Source organism: Parasteatoda tepidariorum, chromosome 10 (assembly GCF_043381705.1).
Source record: "Parasteatoda tepidariorum isolate YZ-2023 chromosome 10, CAS_Ptep_4.0, whole genome shotgun sequence".
In the NCBI taxonomy this organism is placed as follows: domain Eukaryota; kingdom Metazoa; phylum Arthropoda; class Arachnida; order Araneae; family Theridiidae; genus Parasteatoda; species Parasteatoda tepidariorum.
In genome coordinates, this window is record NC_092213.1 from 27,047,632 (window position 1) to 27,065,892 (window position 18,261).

Sequence of the window (18,261 nt, forward strand, 5' to 3'; positions counted from 1 at the left end):
TTAAGATTTTATACTATAGCACATTTCTAATAGGTTTAACGAATTACATGTCATTTATTTGAATTCAAATTTATTTTAATGACTTAGTATCTACTAAAAAGATGTAATTTTTTTTTAAAAAAAAAAGTTGTTATGTGGATTTGAATGATTGTTTTGAATTCTTAGAATTTTGTGCATTTGCAATGCACCTAAGTTAGTAGCGAGTGAAGTGAGCTTGGTTTGCAAAGCAAACCATATAAGATTGCGCAGCAACTTTCGGGGGTTGGCGAGCGTTAGCGAGCAGGGGGCGCAGCCCACTAGTTTATTTTTAATCACCCGAAGCAGTGGTTCTCAATTTTTAATGGCTACGGTGCCCTCACTGACCAAGCATCTTTTGGCGGAACCCCAAATATATGAATAAAATTTATTGGCAGCTGTAGATATACTTACCAAATAAAGACTACTAATTATTTTGATAATATTTAACGCTATTTCTCGAAGTTTTATTGCTATGGAAAATAAAAAACAGCTATAGTTTAAGTGCCTTACACTTTCAAGCAATGTGATGATTTTAAACTATATATATAATCTTGCCGTGAAGAATTATCTGGTTTTTAGAACAGACAAATAACTTAAATATTTTAAAAGTTATTAAACTTTTTTAAAAATCACCAAATTTGACGACATTTTCCCACCAAGATAAAAATTATCAAAATCACTGCCTTATTCTCAGATTTTGCAAATTTTTATGAGCCCAAGTAATGCTGCATTGGAGTAAGATTTTAAATACTAAAAAATTAGAGTAGAAACGTTTTTTATTTTCACAAAACTGTGGCTTTTCTCCATATTGACGTTTTGCGCCATTTTCAAAATAAGCGTAGACAACGCTGGCTTTAGATAGGCTAAACCTAACAGTCATGAGTAACAGTTGCAAACTCATAACAGTTATAAAAGTAGCAGGTTATTCATAAAATAGCATAATTTCATCTTACTACGGAACGGAGTCTTCGAAAAACAGCCTTAATGTGAAGCAGGAAATTTTTTTTCAAATATCGTTTTATCATTAAAACTCTAAGTAATGTCTTTCGTCAAAGCCTGGATTCACCAGCCTGGAGTGGTATCTAGTCCAGTTCTAAATTTATTTTTGGCACATAAATTAGCTCAAAAGGAATTAAATAAGCAGAATTACAGTGTTTAAAAAAGAACTCATAAAAGTTAAGAACATTTCTTAACGTTAGCTGTCACAGAAAAATAATTCGTTGTTCTTGAATTTGGCCGTTTTATTTCAAATTGAAAAGTTCGTAGAGAAGTACTGATGAGTTATAAATATTGCTGTTTGCATTTCTGTACTTAAATAATTTTATGAAGATATCAAAAATCTTATGGTTTATTCTTTAGATGCAAGTATAATTATATTTAGATGCAAGTATAATTTCAAAAATCATTACTGATTTAAAAAAAAAACTGTCGGAACTCCTGCGACCGGAACACTTTTTAGGAGCCTTTAATCTAAAGAGTCAAGTCAATAGAATCAATCAAATTAGTTGATAAAACCAATCATCAGTCTTTTAAAAAATATATAATACAAAGAATCACGTAGTTGATTTTTTTAAAACAATTTAAGTAATTAACCTAATGTTATTTATTTTCTGATTTCTAAATAATCAAATTAATATGATCAAACAATTTATTAAATGTAAGAAACTATCGAAATTTAACAATTCAGAAGCCGTTAATGTAACAATAAATAGATGAGTAAAACGTGGAAAAATCTTCGCATTTTAGTAAGAGTAACCAAATTAATCTGCAGATTAACTAAGTAATGAGTAAATTAACAGATTTCGGTAAAATTCTTCGGGTTACCATTCAATTTTATAAGCTATAATGATGTAAGGTAACATACAAGTTGCTGTTATTAATTTCCAGAATTGTTCCTGAAATTATTATGTGAATTACAATTATATTTATGTTTTTAAATAACCTATACCTCGTGATATACAATGTGCAAAAAACACCCTGAATAATTTTTGGTCTAATGATCGGATTTTCACGTACTAAGATACAATATTAATGATTTGAGAACTTGAAATATTGTTATTAACTGGTGTATTTGTACTTTTGATCCTCAAAACTTTTTTGCACACAATGATAAAACAAGTTTATTCAGAAATAATTTCAAGCAAAACTAATTTTTAATTATTTATTTTTATTTTTAATGCTTGCAAAAACTTTGAACAGCAAGGGTATACAAAGTTTTACATCATGCTAAATTATGTAATTTTAAATCGCAAAATTTGAACAAAATTGATCGATAATTTCCTGAACTATCCAATTTCTAAATTATATATTTAAAATTCAATTTATAGTAACTATTCGAAAGACTTCGTTCATACTTTAAATTGAGTAAAAATTTGTCAAATAAATAAACTAACAAGCTGTTTGAAATTGCAAATGATAGAAAAAAGATTTGGCGAATCTTAAGAATTGTTATCCCGCAACTGAAAAAAGATTTCTTTCGTTGACACGAGTAATTTTTCAGTAAACCTTGATTGATAAATTTTGAAACTTAGAGCAAAAGAATCAAAGTAAACAATGCAATATAACAGTCACGTGACAAAACGAAGTTGCAGGAACAAAACGAAGTGAATATTATACACACATAATATACTTATTAAACTATACATTATTTCGGTTTTTAATGGTAAACTATTCTACAATTACTTGGTTGTGACAGAAACATAACGTAATAATTATAAAAGACAATATATATAAACACTTATTTCTGGTACTTACATACTTAGTTAGCCATTTATTTACTGCACTAACATATGTGCTCGAGCAACTTGTTTGCTAGTATTATGTTTCCGGTAGCATTTTTCTGCGAAATACTAAAAGCATGAACGTGGCCGAGAGATCGAAGTTCCAACTAAGGAACGGAAGGTCATAGGTTCGTGTTTGAACTACGATTGTGAGAAAAGGTATGGGTCGTCATAAAAGCATCTGATTTCTATTGCACAACTTCACGGAACGTGTACGGAAATCTTCAAAAACGAAGTTCCGTCAGCGCTCTGGATAATGGAGATAGCAGGCATGAATCCCTAAATTATCCTGAATGCATAGTTAAGCAGACTTTCTCCAATTAGTCTTATGTGTTCTTTAGTTAGACAAGAGTTTAAAAGCCATATTTTGTTTTTAGTAATTGCATACGCATTTTTTTTCAACCGATGCTGTTCAGCCGTCCCAATTCTGAGTTTACGACCACGAATGTTCAACTGAGTAGTCTTGTTAGTTTGAACCTAATCCTAACGACAAGGAAACTCCTGGATCTACCATTGGGACAAACTAGCCTTCGTGGAGGGCTTTTCGACGGAATCAACTCCTATTTGCGTTATATGGAAAGCAAAAACTTTCCTTGGTTAGCCTGACGGTAAGGTTAAGGGGATTCTAACTCATGATCCGTCTTCCTCTGAGGACATTTTTACGTCAGCACTGTGTTCGGTGCTAGTCGAGAGCAGAATTTGTATCAACCAGTCACCACTGCATATGTGTTAGAAAATATAAATAATCAAGAACGAACTTGAGCCCCCCCCCGTATTATGAAGTAAAGAAATAGCGCTTAATTTAGAAACTTTGAGGTAACGAGTGTTTGATTCGCACTATAAATTTTGAATTATAAAGGCTATTTTTTTAAAAAAATTTTTTAGGTCTATGAGGGTATTTCTGTAACACAAAAAGTTTTATACATAAAATAAGGCTCAATATCTTTCTACCTTTGTCCCGCAGTGGACTGATCGTTAAGACACGGTTCCCAGCAGATCACCGAAGTCAAGCCTCACTGGCTGCGGTCAGTGTGCGGGTGGGTGACCACTTGGATCAGTCTGCGTAGGGACCGAGAGTGTGCGGTACAGGTCCTCGTTAAACTGTGCTACCGTAAAGTGCTCGACTTCGCGGGCAGGTCGTCGGGCTACCGAAGCGGGGGTGCCATCCCCTCCGCAGAGGATCAAAATTGTGTGGCATGTCTTCGGGATGTTTCCCAGACCGTCGCCAATAGCCCATTGTGCAGCTCTAGTGCGACGTAAATTAACAACAACAACAATCTTTCTACCTTTAATATGAAATTCATTAAACAATTTTACCGCGATTAAAATGTATGCACTATAGTAAAATAAACATTCACATTCAACAGTATAGAAGAGAAAAATAAAGTTAAATTTTCGATGTGAACCGGTGCTAAATCCAGGTGGTATATTCCTCCTGTGTTGCGAATAGTATAAAATACCATATACTTTTATAATTTTCTTAATGTATTATCGATGATTTTATGCTAAGGGAGGAAAATTTTAAAACTTTTTTTACTCAATACGTGTTTTTGGTGTATACAAACCGCAAAATAAATAAACATCCTCAAAATCTTTTGAGCTAATGAACGTCGGAATTTTATTCACGTCGCTCTAGAGCTGTAGAATGGGCTATTGCCGACAGTCTGGGAAACATCACTGAGGATGATCCGAAATATGCCGTCTCAATTTTGATGGCCCGACGACACTTTACGAATATTGTTCCATAAAGACTGCCATTAATAGGTATTTTTAGAATCTTATTCAAAAATGAAAAGAAAAGAAGTAAATAAATTTGGAGGCTCAAATTAATATTTCGGTGAGGAAAAAAACGCTATCGAAATCTCATGAATTATTGTAGAGGTAGGAGAATGTAATAAATATTAAAACTGAATTGAAGGCTGAAATTTAAGAGTGTTTCGAATAATTTTCTTGAACGCCTCTCACCATCAAACCTGTTTTAACCATTAGCTTACTACATTCGCCTTCCTGTACGGTATTTCTTTAGATTTCGACAGCGTTTTTAATTTTTCTTTGGCTAAAAACTAATTTGCATAGACATAGCATGCAAGAAATTTTTAAGGGGGCATGTATTTCATATTCTTAGAATATGTATAATAAATTCAAAACGCTAAAAGAAATGTACAGAAATTTTTTTAGGAATGTCTTAAAATTTAAGAGTATTTTTCTGCATTTAACGAAGAATTTAATAAGTAGTATAGTGTCAATAATTAAAAATTTTAGCAGAACGTGACGGCTATTTTGAATGTATTCAAAACATGTCTTGTAACCATGCCAAGTCTGAATTTTGATGTTCTTTTTTCTTAAAATTAAAAAAATCAATGGCAAAATTACTAGTTTATAATCACTTCCTGTAAAAGTTAAAAATTGATGTTAATCCGATTTCAAGGAATGGTAGTACAAAAAAGCGATTTTTCACCATTTCTAAGCTTAATTTTAAACAATTATTAGATTGATTTTAGAAACATAAGTTAAATTTTTCCTAAACATTTATAAGAATTAAGATTCATTTCAATTTTTAAACATATTTGCGATTGAAAAATAAAGTATTAATTTTAATACAATCCCTACTATCACAAAATATGTTTTAAAGTAGTATAAATATAAATTAGTCTAGTTTGTAATTAGTGATATGATTCGCTTTTCTTACAGTACGAAAAAGTAAAAAATGTTTTATAAATATAATGCGTTTTTAACCGTTTTGCTTATGGTGTACTATGCTAAACCATCACATGCGGTACACATGTTGTACCAGCCGTAAACAAAAGGTTATATACCAGAATGGTTCTGAGCAAATCAGATCCATTCTAATGCTGAACTTTATTTATAATTTAACATTGTTATTCCTCAATATGAGATTCCTTTAAAATCTAAAAAAATAAATAAATAATAATGACAATTTTACTATTTGAGTAATAATATGCAATTTCTTAATATTTTTATGCTTTTGGCGCAATTCGGTCTTCCAGTCCAGTAATTAGTTTTGATTTGATGATAAGTTATTTGATCATAAGATACAATAGTTTAGAACTCATTCTATAAAACATGTTGAAAAATTATACACTACAATTGAAATTAATCAATAATAAAAAAATAGGATATTTCGTATAAAATGGAACATATTGGTTAAAAATTTCAAGAAAATTAAATATAAGTAGTCTAAAATCAAATTTACTTTATACTTGCAACAAATCAGAATATAAATTTAGAGTTCAAAACAACCTGGAAAATTATTTTATGCTATGAAACAAAAATAAGTCATACTAAAAACTTTTGTCAAAAGAAAAAAGTAAGTTTTTTTAATAATTACTATACACAATATTGATAGAAAATAATTGTAACTAGAGATATTTAAATTTTGCACAAATTAAGCGGAATAACTTTTGCTTATAATTATAAACTAACATTAAAATCGATAAGTAATAATAGAAAAAGTTTTAAAAAAATAATTAAATGGTTTTCAAAACAAAAACTTAACATAGAACATCGAGAGTGACAAAAATTTCCATTAAATTATTGATACAATATAAAAAATTATTAGTTTTTTTGGGTTTAAAAAAAGAAAACTTAAAAAATTCTGACGTTTTGAAAAATTATTGATGAGGTATATGCTCCTCTGAAGCTGTCTGTGCTAATTTGCGACCCCCACTGTGAATCCTTTATTGTTTAAATTTTTGATAACGTTTCCAAAAAATACAAGTTAAGGGTCGTGTTTAAGAAATACCCTGTATATTATGGCGTAATTTTAAACCCAAATTCGATTGAATAAGTTCTAGATCAGTGATTCTCAACCTTTTTTTTTTTTGTAGCTGCACACTTTTGAAGATTTCAAAATTTGGCAGCACACAAAGAAAAAGATAAGTTTAAAAGTTGTTTACTTGCCTATAATACACTGTGTAAAATAGTTTATGATAATAATTTGGAATGTAAAATAAAATAATATGTACTAGAAAACAACGTTTATTAAGGGATTAATTACAAATGAATAATAAGACTACTTTTAATGAGAAATTCGAGCTTGATGTTTTTTAATAATTTAATTTATATTTGGTCGTAAAAATGACAATGCTACTCTCATATCGTCATCTACATTTAACAGTCTCGATCTTTTTTTCGTTTTTATGTTGGTTAGTACTGAAAATCCGAATTCACTCAAATAAGATGTAGAAAATTGTAATAATATTTTTAAAGCTTTTTTGGCTATCATAGGATAATCGCATCTAATGTTAATCCAAAATGAATTGATTCTTCCGAATATTTTAAAATTAAATCTCGATTGTTAGAAAGCGAAATTAGTTCTTCCTCTTCATTCAAATACAGAAGTATTCATTATCACAAATGGATAACGAACCCAATCAAATCTAAATTTGGGAAATAATGACTAATTCTCTCCTCTAATGTTGTCAAATGGTCAATAACAATTTTATGAACAGTTTTATTAAAATCTTTTGGGACTGGCTCAAACTTTTCCAAATACCCTTCCTGAGCTTTATTCTTCCATAAAGTTAATTTGTTTTTGGAATCCTACCAGTTTATCTGTTGAGTTTAATATATTTTCTTTCGGCCCTTGCATACTTGAATTTATGTTAATAACAAAAATGTCTGATAAGTAAGCTAGCTTAGCACACAGTATTTTATCTTCCAACAAAATCATAATTTTTATTTTGTTCAAAAAACATTTTCATTTCGTCTTTTAATTCCAGTACATTATAATTTTAAGTATTATAATAGCAAGTAAAAATTATAAATAGCAGATAGTAAAAATTATAAAGCATTATAATTTTTGCTATATACATTTCTAAAATTTTGCGGCACACAAAAGTGTCGCGGCACAGTGGTTGAGAATCACTGTTCTAGAAAAATAAGAGCAACAAAATATGATCCGTTAGTTAAATTATCTCATAGGAACTGTAGGGCAGATTTTATTCCATTTTGGCATTGAAAATTAAGTAATAAAAAAGAAGAAAATAGTTTTTTCACGGTATTTTTTCTTAAAAAAAAAAATTAACAAATCGCATTTTTGCTGGAATAGTAGAGTGCGTAGCGGAAAATTCTAAGCAAGCATAATGAAAAAGTCATCTTTGAACTTTTATTAAGCAAGGAAAAAAAAAAAACTTAACTAAAGCATCACATAACTTTTTAAAAAGAAACCTAATCCATGAGAGTATTCTACTTTCCACAACATAAAACATAACAGCTATAGTCGCTCTATACATTCATATATATTAATATATTTAATTTTGATCTTATATATACCAGCATGTATTTAACATCCAATCAATAAAACATTTGCAAAACGAGAGTGAAAGAAAACGTAATAATTGCTGTTGTTGTTCATTTACATCGCACAATGGGCTATTGGCGAAAGTCCCTGAGGATGATCCGAAGATTTTGACCCTCTGCAGAGGGGATGGCACTTCCACTTCGGTAGCCCGACGATCTGCACGTAAAATCGAGCACTTTATACGGTAGAACAGCTTAACGAGGACCAATACCGCACACCCTCGGCCCGTACGCAGACTGATCCAAGTGATTACTCAACCACAGCCAGTGATGCTTGACTTCGGTGAGAAAACGTAATAATACACTTACAATAAACATGCAAATTTATCTTTAAATTACTTTTAAATGTTAAAATAAACTTTAAAATAAAGAAATGAGAAATCCAGAGAAGAACGATAAAAAAAACACCCTTTTCTGAGAGCTTAATAACTTAAACTTCCCCTTCTGAATCAATTAAGTCTTTCTTTCTCTTCCAGTGGTGTTTCAAACTTGTGACTTCTGACTCGAACCTTGTTTCTTAGAATTCGTAGTCTGGCAATTTGTCATGTTAAATTATCATAAGTTCAATGAGTTTTATAAATATGTGTAAGAATTTTAAATACATGCAATTGGTTCCAGAGACAAGTGAACAAATAAAATTAAAATAAAATGTTCTCAGTTTTTTTTGGCTTGACTTTTGAAACCCTATCTTGAGGGACGAAAATTCTAATCCAATCAGAGGGCTCTATTTAAAAAAAAAAAAAAAAATCACAAAGAGTTCACAGACAAATTTGGAATTATGAATTGTTCTGCTTCTAAATGAGAATCAAATAATTATTCACACAAATTAATCTTTCTCTTTACTTCTCTAGAAAAACCTTCAATTTCAATGAAATCAGATTTTAAGAAAAATCATTATCATAAGAACGTACTAATAAATTAAATACTGTATAAATTCGTCTTTTAAAAAAATCAGGCGATTTGGTAAAGCCTAAAATTAATCAGGTGATTGACCTTATTCAAACTCAAAGCAAATTCCTATTTTATAAATATTTGCCTCAATTAATAATGTTATTAATTTCAATAACAATCATTAAGATTTGGTGTTAACCAATATTGCTATCTAAATACTTAATATTATACTAGATTATTGAGGACAAAAATAAACGAGATACTTCTCAAATTTAAAAGTATGGAGTAGATACATTTTTTAAGAAATGATTGAAAAATACCTTTTTTTTTTAAGAATAGGTACTAAGGTTTGCACTTTTGATACAATTTAATCTTAAAATCTAGATTTCTGGTCAAAAAATAAGCATTTTTGTGAATGATGTGTAAAGGGTATTGTGCCTACAGGAAAAATTACAACAGTAGTTGCATTTGAGAGCAATTTTATTGTTGAAGTTACAGTTAATTACCAGAAAAGTAAACTCAACTTAATAGAAATGTAACAATTATAAGAAAAATTTTCTGCGGCTAGTTTCCATTTCATGTCGTTTTAAGATCCACTCATATTCTCCAAATTTAGTATCAAAAGTATTTTTCTGTAAACTTCGGAGCCGTAGAGTAAACCTTGGTCCTATTTCCTGAAGTGCTACTTTTGATTCACTTTTAAATTCATAACGGTGATGACGAACAAAAATGTAATCACGTTGGTTGTGAAAGGTCACCACTCTTCTTCCATGAAAATCCGGATTAAACTGAAAAAGTGATGTGAACAAACGACCAATGGAGTGTCCCAATCGAGTGCGAAAATTGTTCATAACAATCTCTGGCTTGTGAGAAGTGTACTCAGCACGATTTTTTATTTTCTTACAGTATTTTACACTGCTTATTCTGAAAAAAGCTGTCGGACCTTCGGGTAGGTGAATAACTACCATCCCTGTCGGATGTCTCCTGTCTTCAGTAACTACAACTATATTTGTGAAATTTCTTCTTTTAGCTTCTTCAACTAGTTTTTTCAAACTGCAACGCCTGCGATAACGAAAAATTGAATCCTGGATGAGCAATTTGAGTTCTCGGCAGAATCTAATAGTCCAAGTGTGAGGGTTTTCACTGCAGGTTATGAGGACTTTGGGTGGTTCTTTCTTTTCATAATATGAAGCGAATTCATCTATGTTTTGGTCAATTTGGACCTCTTGATCTTCTGGATCAACCATAGTTTCATCTGGCTCTCGAGTGTTCTCCAGGGTTCTAGGTACTTGCTTTGGAACATCTTCACCCGCTTCTCTGGCCTTTCGGATTTGCTTTTTCTTAGCTTTTTTAAATTTCAACTTCTCTTTCTTTAGTTTAAGATACTCCTCTAAGCGGCGTTGCTTATTCTTTATTTCAGATATGTTCCGATCTGTAAAATAATAAAATAAATTTAAAACAAATGCAATGACTTCCCAAACAGTGTTCTCCCCTAAGCATTTTTTGAAGGGCAGCATGCCCTGCGATTCCAATAAATGGATTCTCTTTGCCATTTTTCGAAAAAAAAAAAGCCAACATCCCTTAAAAACACTGCCTTTTTATTCAGATTCCATTTTGAAAAAAAAAATTCACTGTTTAAATAATAATTACACGTTGGCAAAATTATCTGCGTTCATAGGTTTAACACACATTAGGATTATCTTCAACTGCTTAAATTTTTATTTTTCTGGATTTCTTTTTTTCGGGGGAGGGAAGAATATTAATAATTTTTTTATATGATTTTAAAACTATTTTTTATAAATACCTTTAAAAAAAATGCACCCTTAAATGCTTATTTTCTCATAATTTTCAGATTAGATTATGGAAAAAAGCTTTAAAGCTGTATGTTAATTAATCATTTTTTGCTAGTTTACTTTTTTAAAAAGCTTAAGCACAGAGCTTATCTTTTAGCATGTGTTAAATCATTTTTATAAACTACAAATCTTTCTAATATTTTGATAATGGGAGAGAATTACTTTTTTAAACATACTCATAAAATAGTACGAGAGGGAAATTTAAAAATTTTTGAGAATAAAATTCAGCTATTACGCAACATTATACATTTCGATAAATATTTATGATGTTAAGTGAGTGCCCTTTCAAAACTCAAAATGCCCTTTTCAGAGAGGAAACGCTCTGCCCTTTTTTATTCCTAGGGTGAACTCTGTTCCCAAATAATATGAATTATAGAAATAATTTCTCATTCTGAATTTAATATGTATACCATTTACACATTTAAAGAGTTTATACAAACAAAGTAAGTTCGAGAAAATAATAAAGTAAATTCGAGATATAATAAAATGTAATGTAGTAGGCCTATACTCATGTGGTTTTTAATGAAAATTAATTTCAAAAAATTGCATAGGAAAAAAAAAATTAAAAGAAAACTATTTATGATAAATCAGGTACAAATAAAGTGTGCTTAAAATGTCATTTGCTTCAAATAAAAATTCGCATGTCATAATCTTATTAAAAATATTAACAATTAAGGATTATGTGGAAATCTGACGCAATTACCACTGAAAGAATTCACAATGAAATTTTCAAACATTGAGCTCAAATCAAGAAATGATATCAGAAGCTCATTATTCAAAATTTCAGACTTATTTTTATCAAAAAAAATAAAATTAATAAATAATAATAATAGTTTTTCTTTGCTCTAAAATAAGGTGCTACTGTGGGCCACAAATTGAGAGTAGGTGAGCCGCAAATTGTTCATCCATCCTAAGAGCAGAGTTGGCAGAAATCGTGACTTTTTGTTTTATTAAAAAAAGGAATTTTTTAATTTTTAGATTTACTAGCCAAATTATTGTGTAAAATGTACTGAGAATACCTGTTATTATTTAATAACAATGATATAGCTAAAAGTTGATTAAAATTATTATAATATAATTATTATTTTGTTCAAACTAAACATCTTAAAATTTTAAAGAGAGGGAGGTGAATCATCAATTAGATACCTATCCAATGAAAAGTAAATTAGTATATATATATATATATGTAACATAAAAAGCTTTTATTAATCTTTTTATGTTAGTTTCTTTGCTATGAAACAACTCCTACTTTATTCCTAATTAATTATTCTATTCCAAATTCTTTCTCACACTTTTAAAAGCCACATCCTGTTCTTAAATCTATTTTTGGCTCAACTATGCATTTAATTAAGAGCAGGACATATCTCCCTATGCTCTGTGTGGGAAACGCTAGATTTCTTTCATAAACCAATAGTAATCCTTATCACTTCCCTTTTCCCCTCAAATATAACAAAATAGAGGGAAATTCCTTTGCTACTTTCCCTAAGATAAAAACTTAAGCACACAGTTTTTGAGTGCGATTTTGAGNTGGTATAATGAAAAGGTAAATATTTTTTAAGGTTCAATGCATCATGGGCAGTGGCACTTGACCTTAAAAAAATATTGATGTAGGACATACCGAGCAGTGATACTCAACATGACCAAGTATATATTTTAGCCGTTTATTGCAGTAACATATATACATTCTGTTGCTGGGTAAAAACTAACAAGATTAAACTGCAATTATAAAGTTAAAAAAAAATATTTATTTTAAAATCACTATTTTTATTTATATAATATCCTTCCTTCCACCAGAAAAAGAGAAACTTATAAAAATTGAATCAGTTTGGAATAATCCTGACAAAATAAATATTGTATTAGTAAATAAGACAATATTTTCGACTTTATGCTAAAATTTTTTATTTAAATTTAAGATTTTGTAAAAAATCAAGTGCTTTAAACCATGTCAACTCTGCCTTACAGTAAATCAAACCTTCTCTTACAGATTGTCCAAAAAAGATTGTTCATCATAAATACTAATTCAGTTTCCAGGTGACAATTTTCTGATTTTGAATTATAATACAAATAAATATCCATGAAATGAGAACTAATTAAACATATCTTATAGACAGGCCCGTAGCCAGGGGGNCGTAGCCAGGGGGGGGGGGGCAGTCCGGACAACCCCCCTGAAATTCTGCGATTCCAACTTTTTAGTCTTTCTTTGAGCCTCTCAGTAAAAAGAAAAACAAAAATTGTCGAATGAAACCTTTTATTAACTAACTTCATTAAGCATATTTCGGGATATTCTGGTTTGTCCTAAGAAAGTAAAATTTTCTTCAAATCCCCGTCGCATGTCTTTGTAAACTTTGTTTACAAATTGATTATAATTATTATGTAATATTAATTGCAAAATAATTATTACGTAATATTTTTTAATTACTAGTTTAGCTTTGGCAAACAACAGAATAAACAATATTTGTTACAATGTTTTCCTCCTACTTTGCATGTCTGAAACTGTCCTTGCTTCTTACCATATCCCCCCCCCAAAAAAAAATATCCTGGCTACGGTCTTGCTTATAGATATTATTTATTTTCTTAAATTAAAATGAAGAATTGCCTAATTTTTATTTAGGACAAGGGAAAATATATAAAATATTATTTGCTCAACATAAGCTTTAAGAGAAATAATATTGATCTTTCCAGTACAACATTTAAGAGAGGCATACTACATTCTTTGTTCAAACAAACCTTTTCTAAGACTAAAGATTAATACTTTAAATAACGATTACACACAATACAGAATATGGGCAAAATATGGTTCATGAGCCCTTTAGTTGGCCCTAAACAATAATAAATACAATTAATGAAATAAGATTTTTCGGCATAACAGTCCAATCTTCTGAGACTGTTCATCAAAGTTAGAAAAGATCTTTTTCTATTCTTGAATAAAATACTTTAAAGTATGAAATTTACTTTCATTTCATTGATTATTCTGCTTTATAGTTTCGGTGTAAAGGTAAAAATGTTTCTTCGCTTTTGACGTTTTTTACCTGATTTTTCAAGATGGAAAGGTAATGTCTTACATAGTTGTACAAAAAAGCATTTCCAAATTGAAAATAATTTTCATAAATCAAAAAATTTAATAATCGCATTAATCTAATACTTTAATTGCATCGTACGAATAAATTTCTTTTTATAACAATTTAGCAGTCATGCACTGTACAGATTCTTTGTAATGTTTGCATTAAAAGAGAAAAATTCTTACTTGGGATCAACTTTAACTCAGTGTTTTCCATTGTTATAAGCTAACAAACAAATAATTTGTTAAAATTTTAATACGCAATGAATTCAAGTCAACAACGTGACAAAATCTTTTTGTAAATAAACCAAATGCAAAAGAAGGAGGGGCATAAATATGAACCATTTGTTTAATAAAAAGTTTAGCTTGTAGCTTTAAAATGAAATAAATATCCCGAATCTACGGGTAGTTAAGGAGCTTTTTTTTAATTAATCATTGCAGTTGAGTAAATATGTTAAAAGTATAGCTCCTTTATGCCAGAAAATTAATATTTATTTTTAAGTTTGATTTCGAAACAAATTTTAGTTGTAATAAAGAGATATTTCATTTTGTTTTTATTTTCGAAATCATATGAATTCTGTAATAACTCTCACGTGAATTATGACATGCGACCGTGGCGCTACTTTCTTCTGCTCTTGTCTTTTACGCACCGAAACAAAAATATAATTCAGAATGTAAACAAAAAATAAAACTAATTCTTATTATAATATGAAATTAAATTTGCTTCAATTTACGTTTTTTCATGAACTTGAAATATCCCTGCCAACATGAATGAACCTTTTGATGAGGATATATCATGGAATCTCTTTATTCACCAATATTATTGGGTATATAGTTTTATAATCCGAGACTCCATTTCATTTTTGCCGATAACTGTTGCATTTATATAAAAACTACTTAAATGTTTTTATACATGAATATGTTGAAAATATATCTTTTTCATGCAAATTAAATTTTATTTTTATCTTGGGCATGTTTATAAGTTCGTTTTGTTTATACGATTTTTTGAAGTTAAATGATTATATAATCAGAATTATGTTTTCATATTTATTATAATACTTTTGAACTTGGAGATACAGTGTTTTTAGTCAAGTTGTGCAACCTTTGTGTATGAAATAATCAATAATTTATTTATAATATTTTAATGTTCAAATATTTTTTATTGGACATCAGTAAAAGGATTAAAAGATTTTTAATTTAAATGTTACGTCTTTTATCCCACTACATCTTATTTTACGAGAAATCGTAAATAACATTTATATTTAGGTACTGCTTAAAAGTCTCGTTGTATTTTTGTAAAAAATAACTAAATAATTAAGATTACTTTTCTATTTATGAGTAAAGGAATAAATTTAATTTTCCCCTAAATTTCATAGATGGTTTTCCTGATTGAAAAGGTATTACCACATATAAAAAGCTATGTAAATGATTAAAATATTTGCATAATAAACATATTATGTGCCTATTTAAGATACTGAATTTAGAGACTGATTTGGAAAGACTAGAATTTGACTTGGAAAGACTAGAATTTGACTTTCTTATATTATGAACCTCACTGTCAGAATTTTTTGCATAAAATATACTTTTTCCTGCCTGAAAATCTCTTAATTTGGAACTTAAATTTTTCCAATGTAATAATTATAGGTAGATATTTCTAATTTTTCATTTTCATTTAATATTTTTCAATATTTATGTACAATTTTCTGAATTGATGTAGGAAAAGTATAAACAGAGTTCCTAGGAATAAAAAAGGGCAGGGTGCTTCCTTTCTGAAAGGAGTGCATTGAGTTTTGAAAGGGTACTCACTTAACTCAGCAAAAATTTATCAAAATGTGTAATCTTATGTAAAAATGGACTTTGATCTTCAACAATTTTTAAATTATCCCCTTATACTATTTTATGTGTATATTTCAAAAACTAGTTCTTACTCATGATCAAAATCAGGAAAAGTTTGTTGCTTATAGAAAAATAATTAAAGGCAGCTAAAGGACAATCTCTGTAAATAAAAAAAGTAAACTAAAAAAAAAAAAAAAAATAGATAATTAATAATGAATATTTTAAGAAAACAAAAATTTAAAGGTGCATTTTTTAAAAAAAAATATTTATTTTAAAATCACTATTTTTATTTATATAATATCCTTCCTTCCACCAGAAAAAGAGAAACTTATAAAAATTGAATCAGTTTGGAATAATCCTGACAAAATAAATANCAAAAATTTAAAGGTGCATTTTTTAAGAAAAAAAATATTTATTTTAAAATCACTATTTTTATTTATATAATATCCTTCCTTCCACCAGAAAAAGAGAAACTTATAAAAATTGAATCAGTTTGGAATAATCCTGACAAAATAAATATTGTATTAGTAATCAGAACTAAGCCAATAAAGACAGATAATTTTATCTGTGTGTAACTATTATTTAAACAGGGAATTCATTTTTTTAAAAATGGAATAGGAGTAAAAAGACATTGTTTTAAAGAGATATTAGCTTATTTTTATAAAAAGGGCATAGAGGACACATTTATAAAGATCAAAGAGTCAAGGCAGGCCATCCTTTTAAATACACTGTGAGACATTTCTCTTTCGGTTCATTACTGAAATCCTCTTAATGATGACCATGGACTTGCTGATATAGCTTATTTATTTCATGACTCTGGGTTATATAATTATTTACAATAAGTTAAAAAAATATACACGAACTGTAGAATATAATATTCCGAAGCGCTGCTGCTCCATTCTCGTTCATACTTTCTCTCTCATAGTCCAGCTAATACTCAACTCTTCTACGTTCAAACTAATACTGACTAAAAATCCTCTTTCTCACTAGAAAAAGTCCTTCGCTCCACCCCCAATGTAGGGGACGACACTTCCAATGTCCTTCACCCTCTGACCCTCAGGCAGTGTTTTCACTACAGCTCGAGAACGCGAGAATCTCGCATACTTTTTTCTTTTCTCGCATTAAAAAATGATTACCGCGAGAAATTCGCGCATTCTATAAATCAATTTCAAAATTCGCGAATTTCTTGCATTTTGGAAAAAGCTTTGAATTACGCCATTTAGAAAAAAATCCGTTTCACTTTTCTTCATAAATCTTTCATTATTTCATCATCTGCCCCATTATCTAGCTTCCCTATTCACCAGTATTGTTTAGAACCTTTTCGAACAACAGAGCACAACCACAGAACCCCTTTCAGAGCACATTTCTCTACAACCACGTGTTCACCGTAGGTAAGGTTTCTTCATGTGAGTTGTAAGACGTTCAAATTTTTTATGCACTTGCGTGAGATGGACAAATACCTTGTAAAAGCAAAATCTTCTATGATGATGCACCAAAAATATTCAATGATTTAAAAAATANTCTGGAAGGAAGGCCAGGAGCATATGATTTCGAGAATAATCCACAACTTCAGGTACATTTTAATCATTTTCGCTCTTGTGAGACATTTCTCTTTCGGTTCGTTTACTGAAATCCTCTTAATGATGACCATGGACTTGCTGATATAGCTTATTTATTTCATGACTCTGGGTTATATAATTATTTACAATAAATTACAAAAATATACTCGAACTGTAGAATATAATATTCCGGAGCGCTGCTGCTCCCTTCTCGTTCATACTTTCTCTCTCATATTCCAGCTAATACTCAACTCTTCTACGTTCAAACTAATACTGACTAAAAATCCTCTTTCTCACAAGAAAAAGTCCTTCGCTCCACCCCCAATGTAAGGGACGACACTTCCAATGTCCTTCACCCTCTGACCCTCAGGTCAAGGGGTCAATCAAATGCGTGGGAGTGGAATCAGGATCCTGACATACGCCTAAGGAGAACACTAGCATAAATACAGTGAATCACTTAGTTATTTCTCTAACAATTGAGCTAATTTTTAACAATTGGAATATAAACTTTAAATAGTCATAAATTATGTTTCCTGAAATAATTTTAAAAAGATTTAATAATTAACTTTCACTACTCTTTGTCCTTTAAATTAGTCAGGTTAAAAAAAAAAATTTGATTATTTTTTAAAAAAAGGCCTAATTTTTAAATGTTGTAGAAAAAAAGTTTCATACACTCATATCCGTAAATTAAAGATATTAAAATCATGGATAATTCAGATTCTATACGGCAAAAGGAACTCCAAAGTAAAAATTTCACCAGTAGAATTATCACATACATCTTCAAGAATAATATGGAAATTGCAAGAAGCCACCATATGATGTCGATAGTGCACCACAATGAGAAGATTGTATGAGAGGGGTAGAAGTAAAATTGTTCATATGCATTGTACAAGTGGCTCAGTGCCATAACCAAATAATAATGAGACAGATGTATTTGAATGATT

At 29.6% G+C, this 18,261-nt stretch overlaps 4 protein-coding genes across 4 annotated transcripts in view; 2 read left to right on the plus strand and 2 right to left on the minus strand.

Moving 5' to 3' along the window:
- LOC107440736 (uncharacterized) overlaps positions 1–2,971 on the minus strand; it is a gene marked incomplete in the record, with an annotated part of 6,957 nt that extends 3,986 nt beyond the window's left edge. Inside the window, 1 exon segment of the mRNA XM_071186465.1 lies at positions 2,773–2,971.
- The window catches only part of LOC107453563 (uncharacterized), a 413,713-nt gene that overhangs the window by 70,797 nt on the left and 324,655 nt on the right, over positions 1–18,261 (plus strand). The window lies entirely within an intron of this gene.
- Positions 9,474–14,267, minus strand: LOC107440733 (ribosome production factor 1). Its single transcript, XM_016053735.3, has 2 exons — positions 14,109–14,267; positions 9,474–10,443 (listed from the first exon to the last, which is right to left on the minus strand). The coding sequence occupies exons 1-2, from the start codon at positions 14,137–14,139 to the stop codon at positions 9,554–9,556; spliced, it is 921 nt and encodes a 306-aa protein (XP_015909221.2). The 5' UTR covers positions 14,140–14,267; the 3' UTR covers positions 9,474–9,553.
- The window catches only part of LOC107440732 (Slowpoke binding protein), a 30,921-nt gene continuing 27,187 nt past the window's right edge, over positions 14,528–18,261 (plus strand). Inside the window, exon 1 of the mRNA XM_016053734.3 lies at positions 14,528–14,749. Within this exon, the coding sequence (XP_015909220.1) occupies positions 14,690–14,749 (60 nt within the window). The 5' untranslated portion in view covers positions 14,528–14,689. The remainder of the gene's footprint in view (positions 14,750–18,261) is intronic.

Excerpts from the sequence above, each read along its gene's own strand:
- LOC107440733 (XM_016053735.3), bottom strand. The coding sequence starts at position 14,139 with ATGGAAAACACTGAGTTAAAGTTGATCCCAA. Across the intron at positions 10,444-14,108 it reads TGAGTTAAAGTTGATCCCAA|ATCGGAACATATCTGAAATA; the intron begins GTAAGAATTTTT and ends ATTATTTTACAG.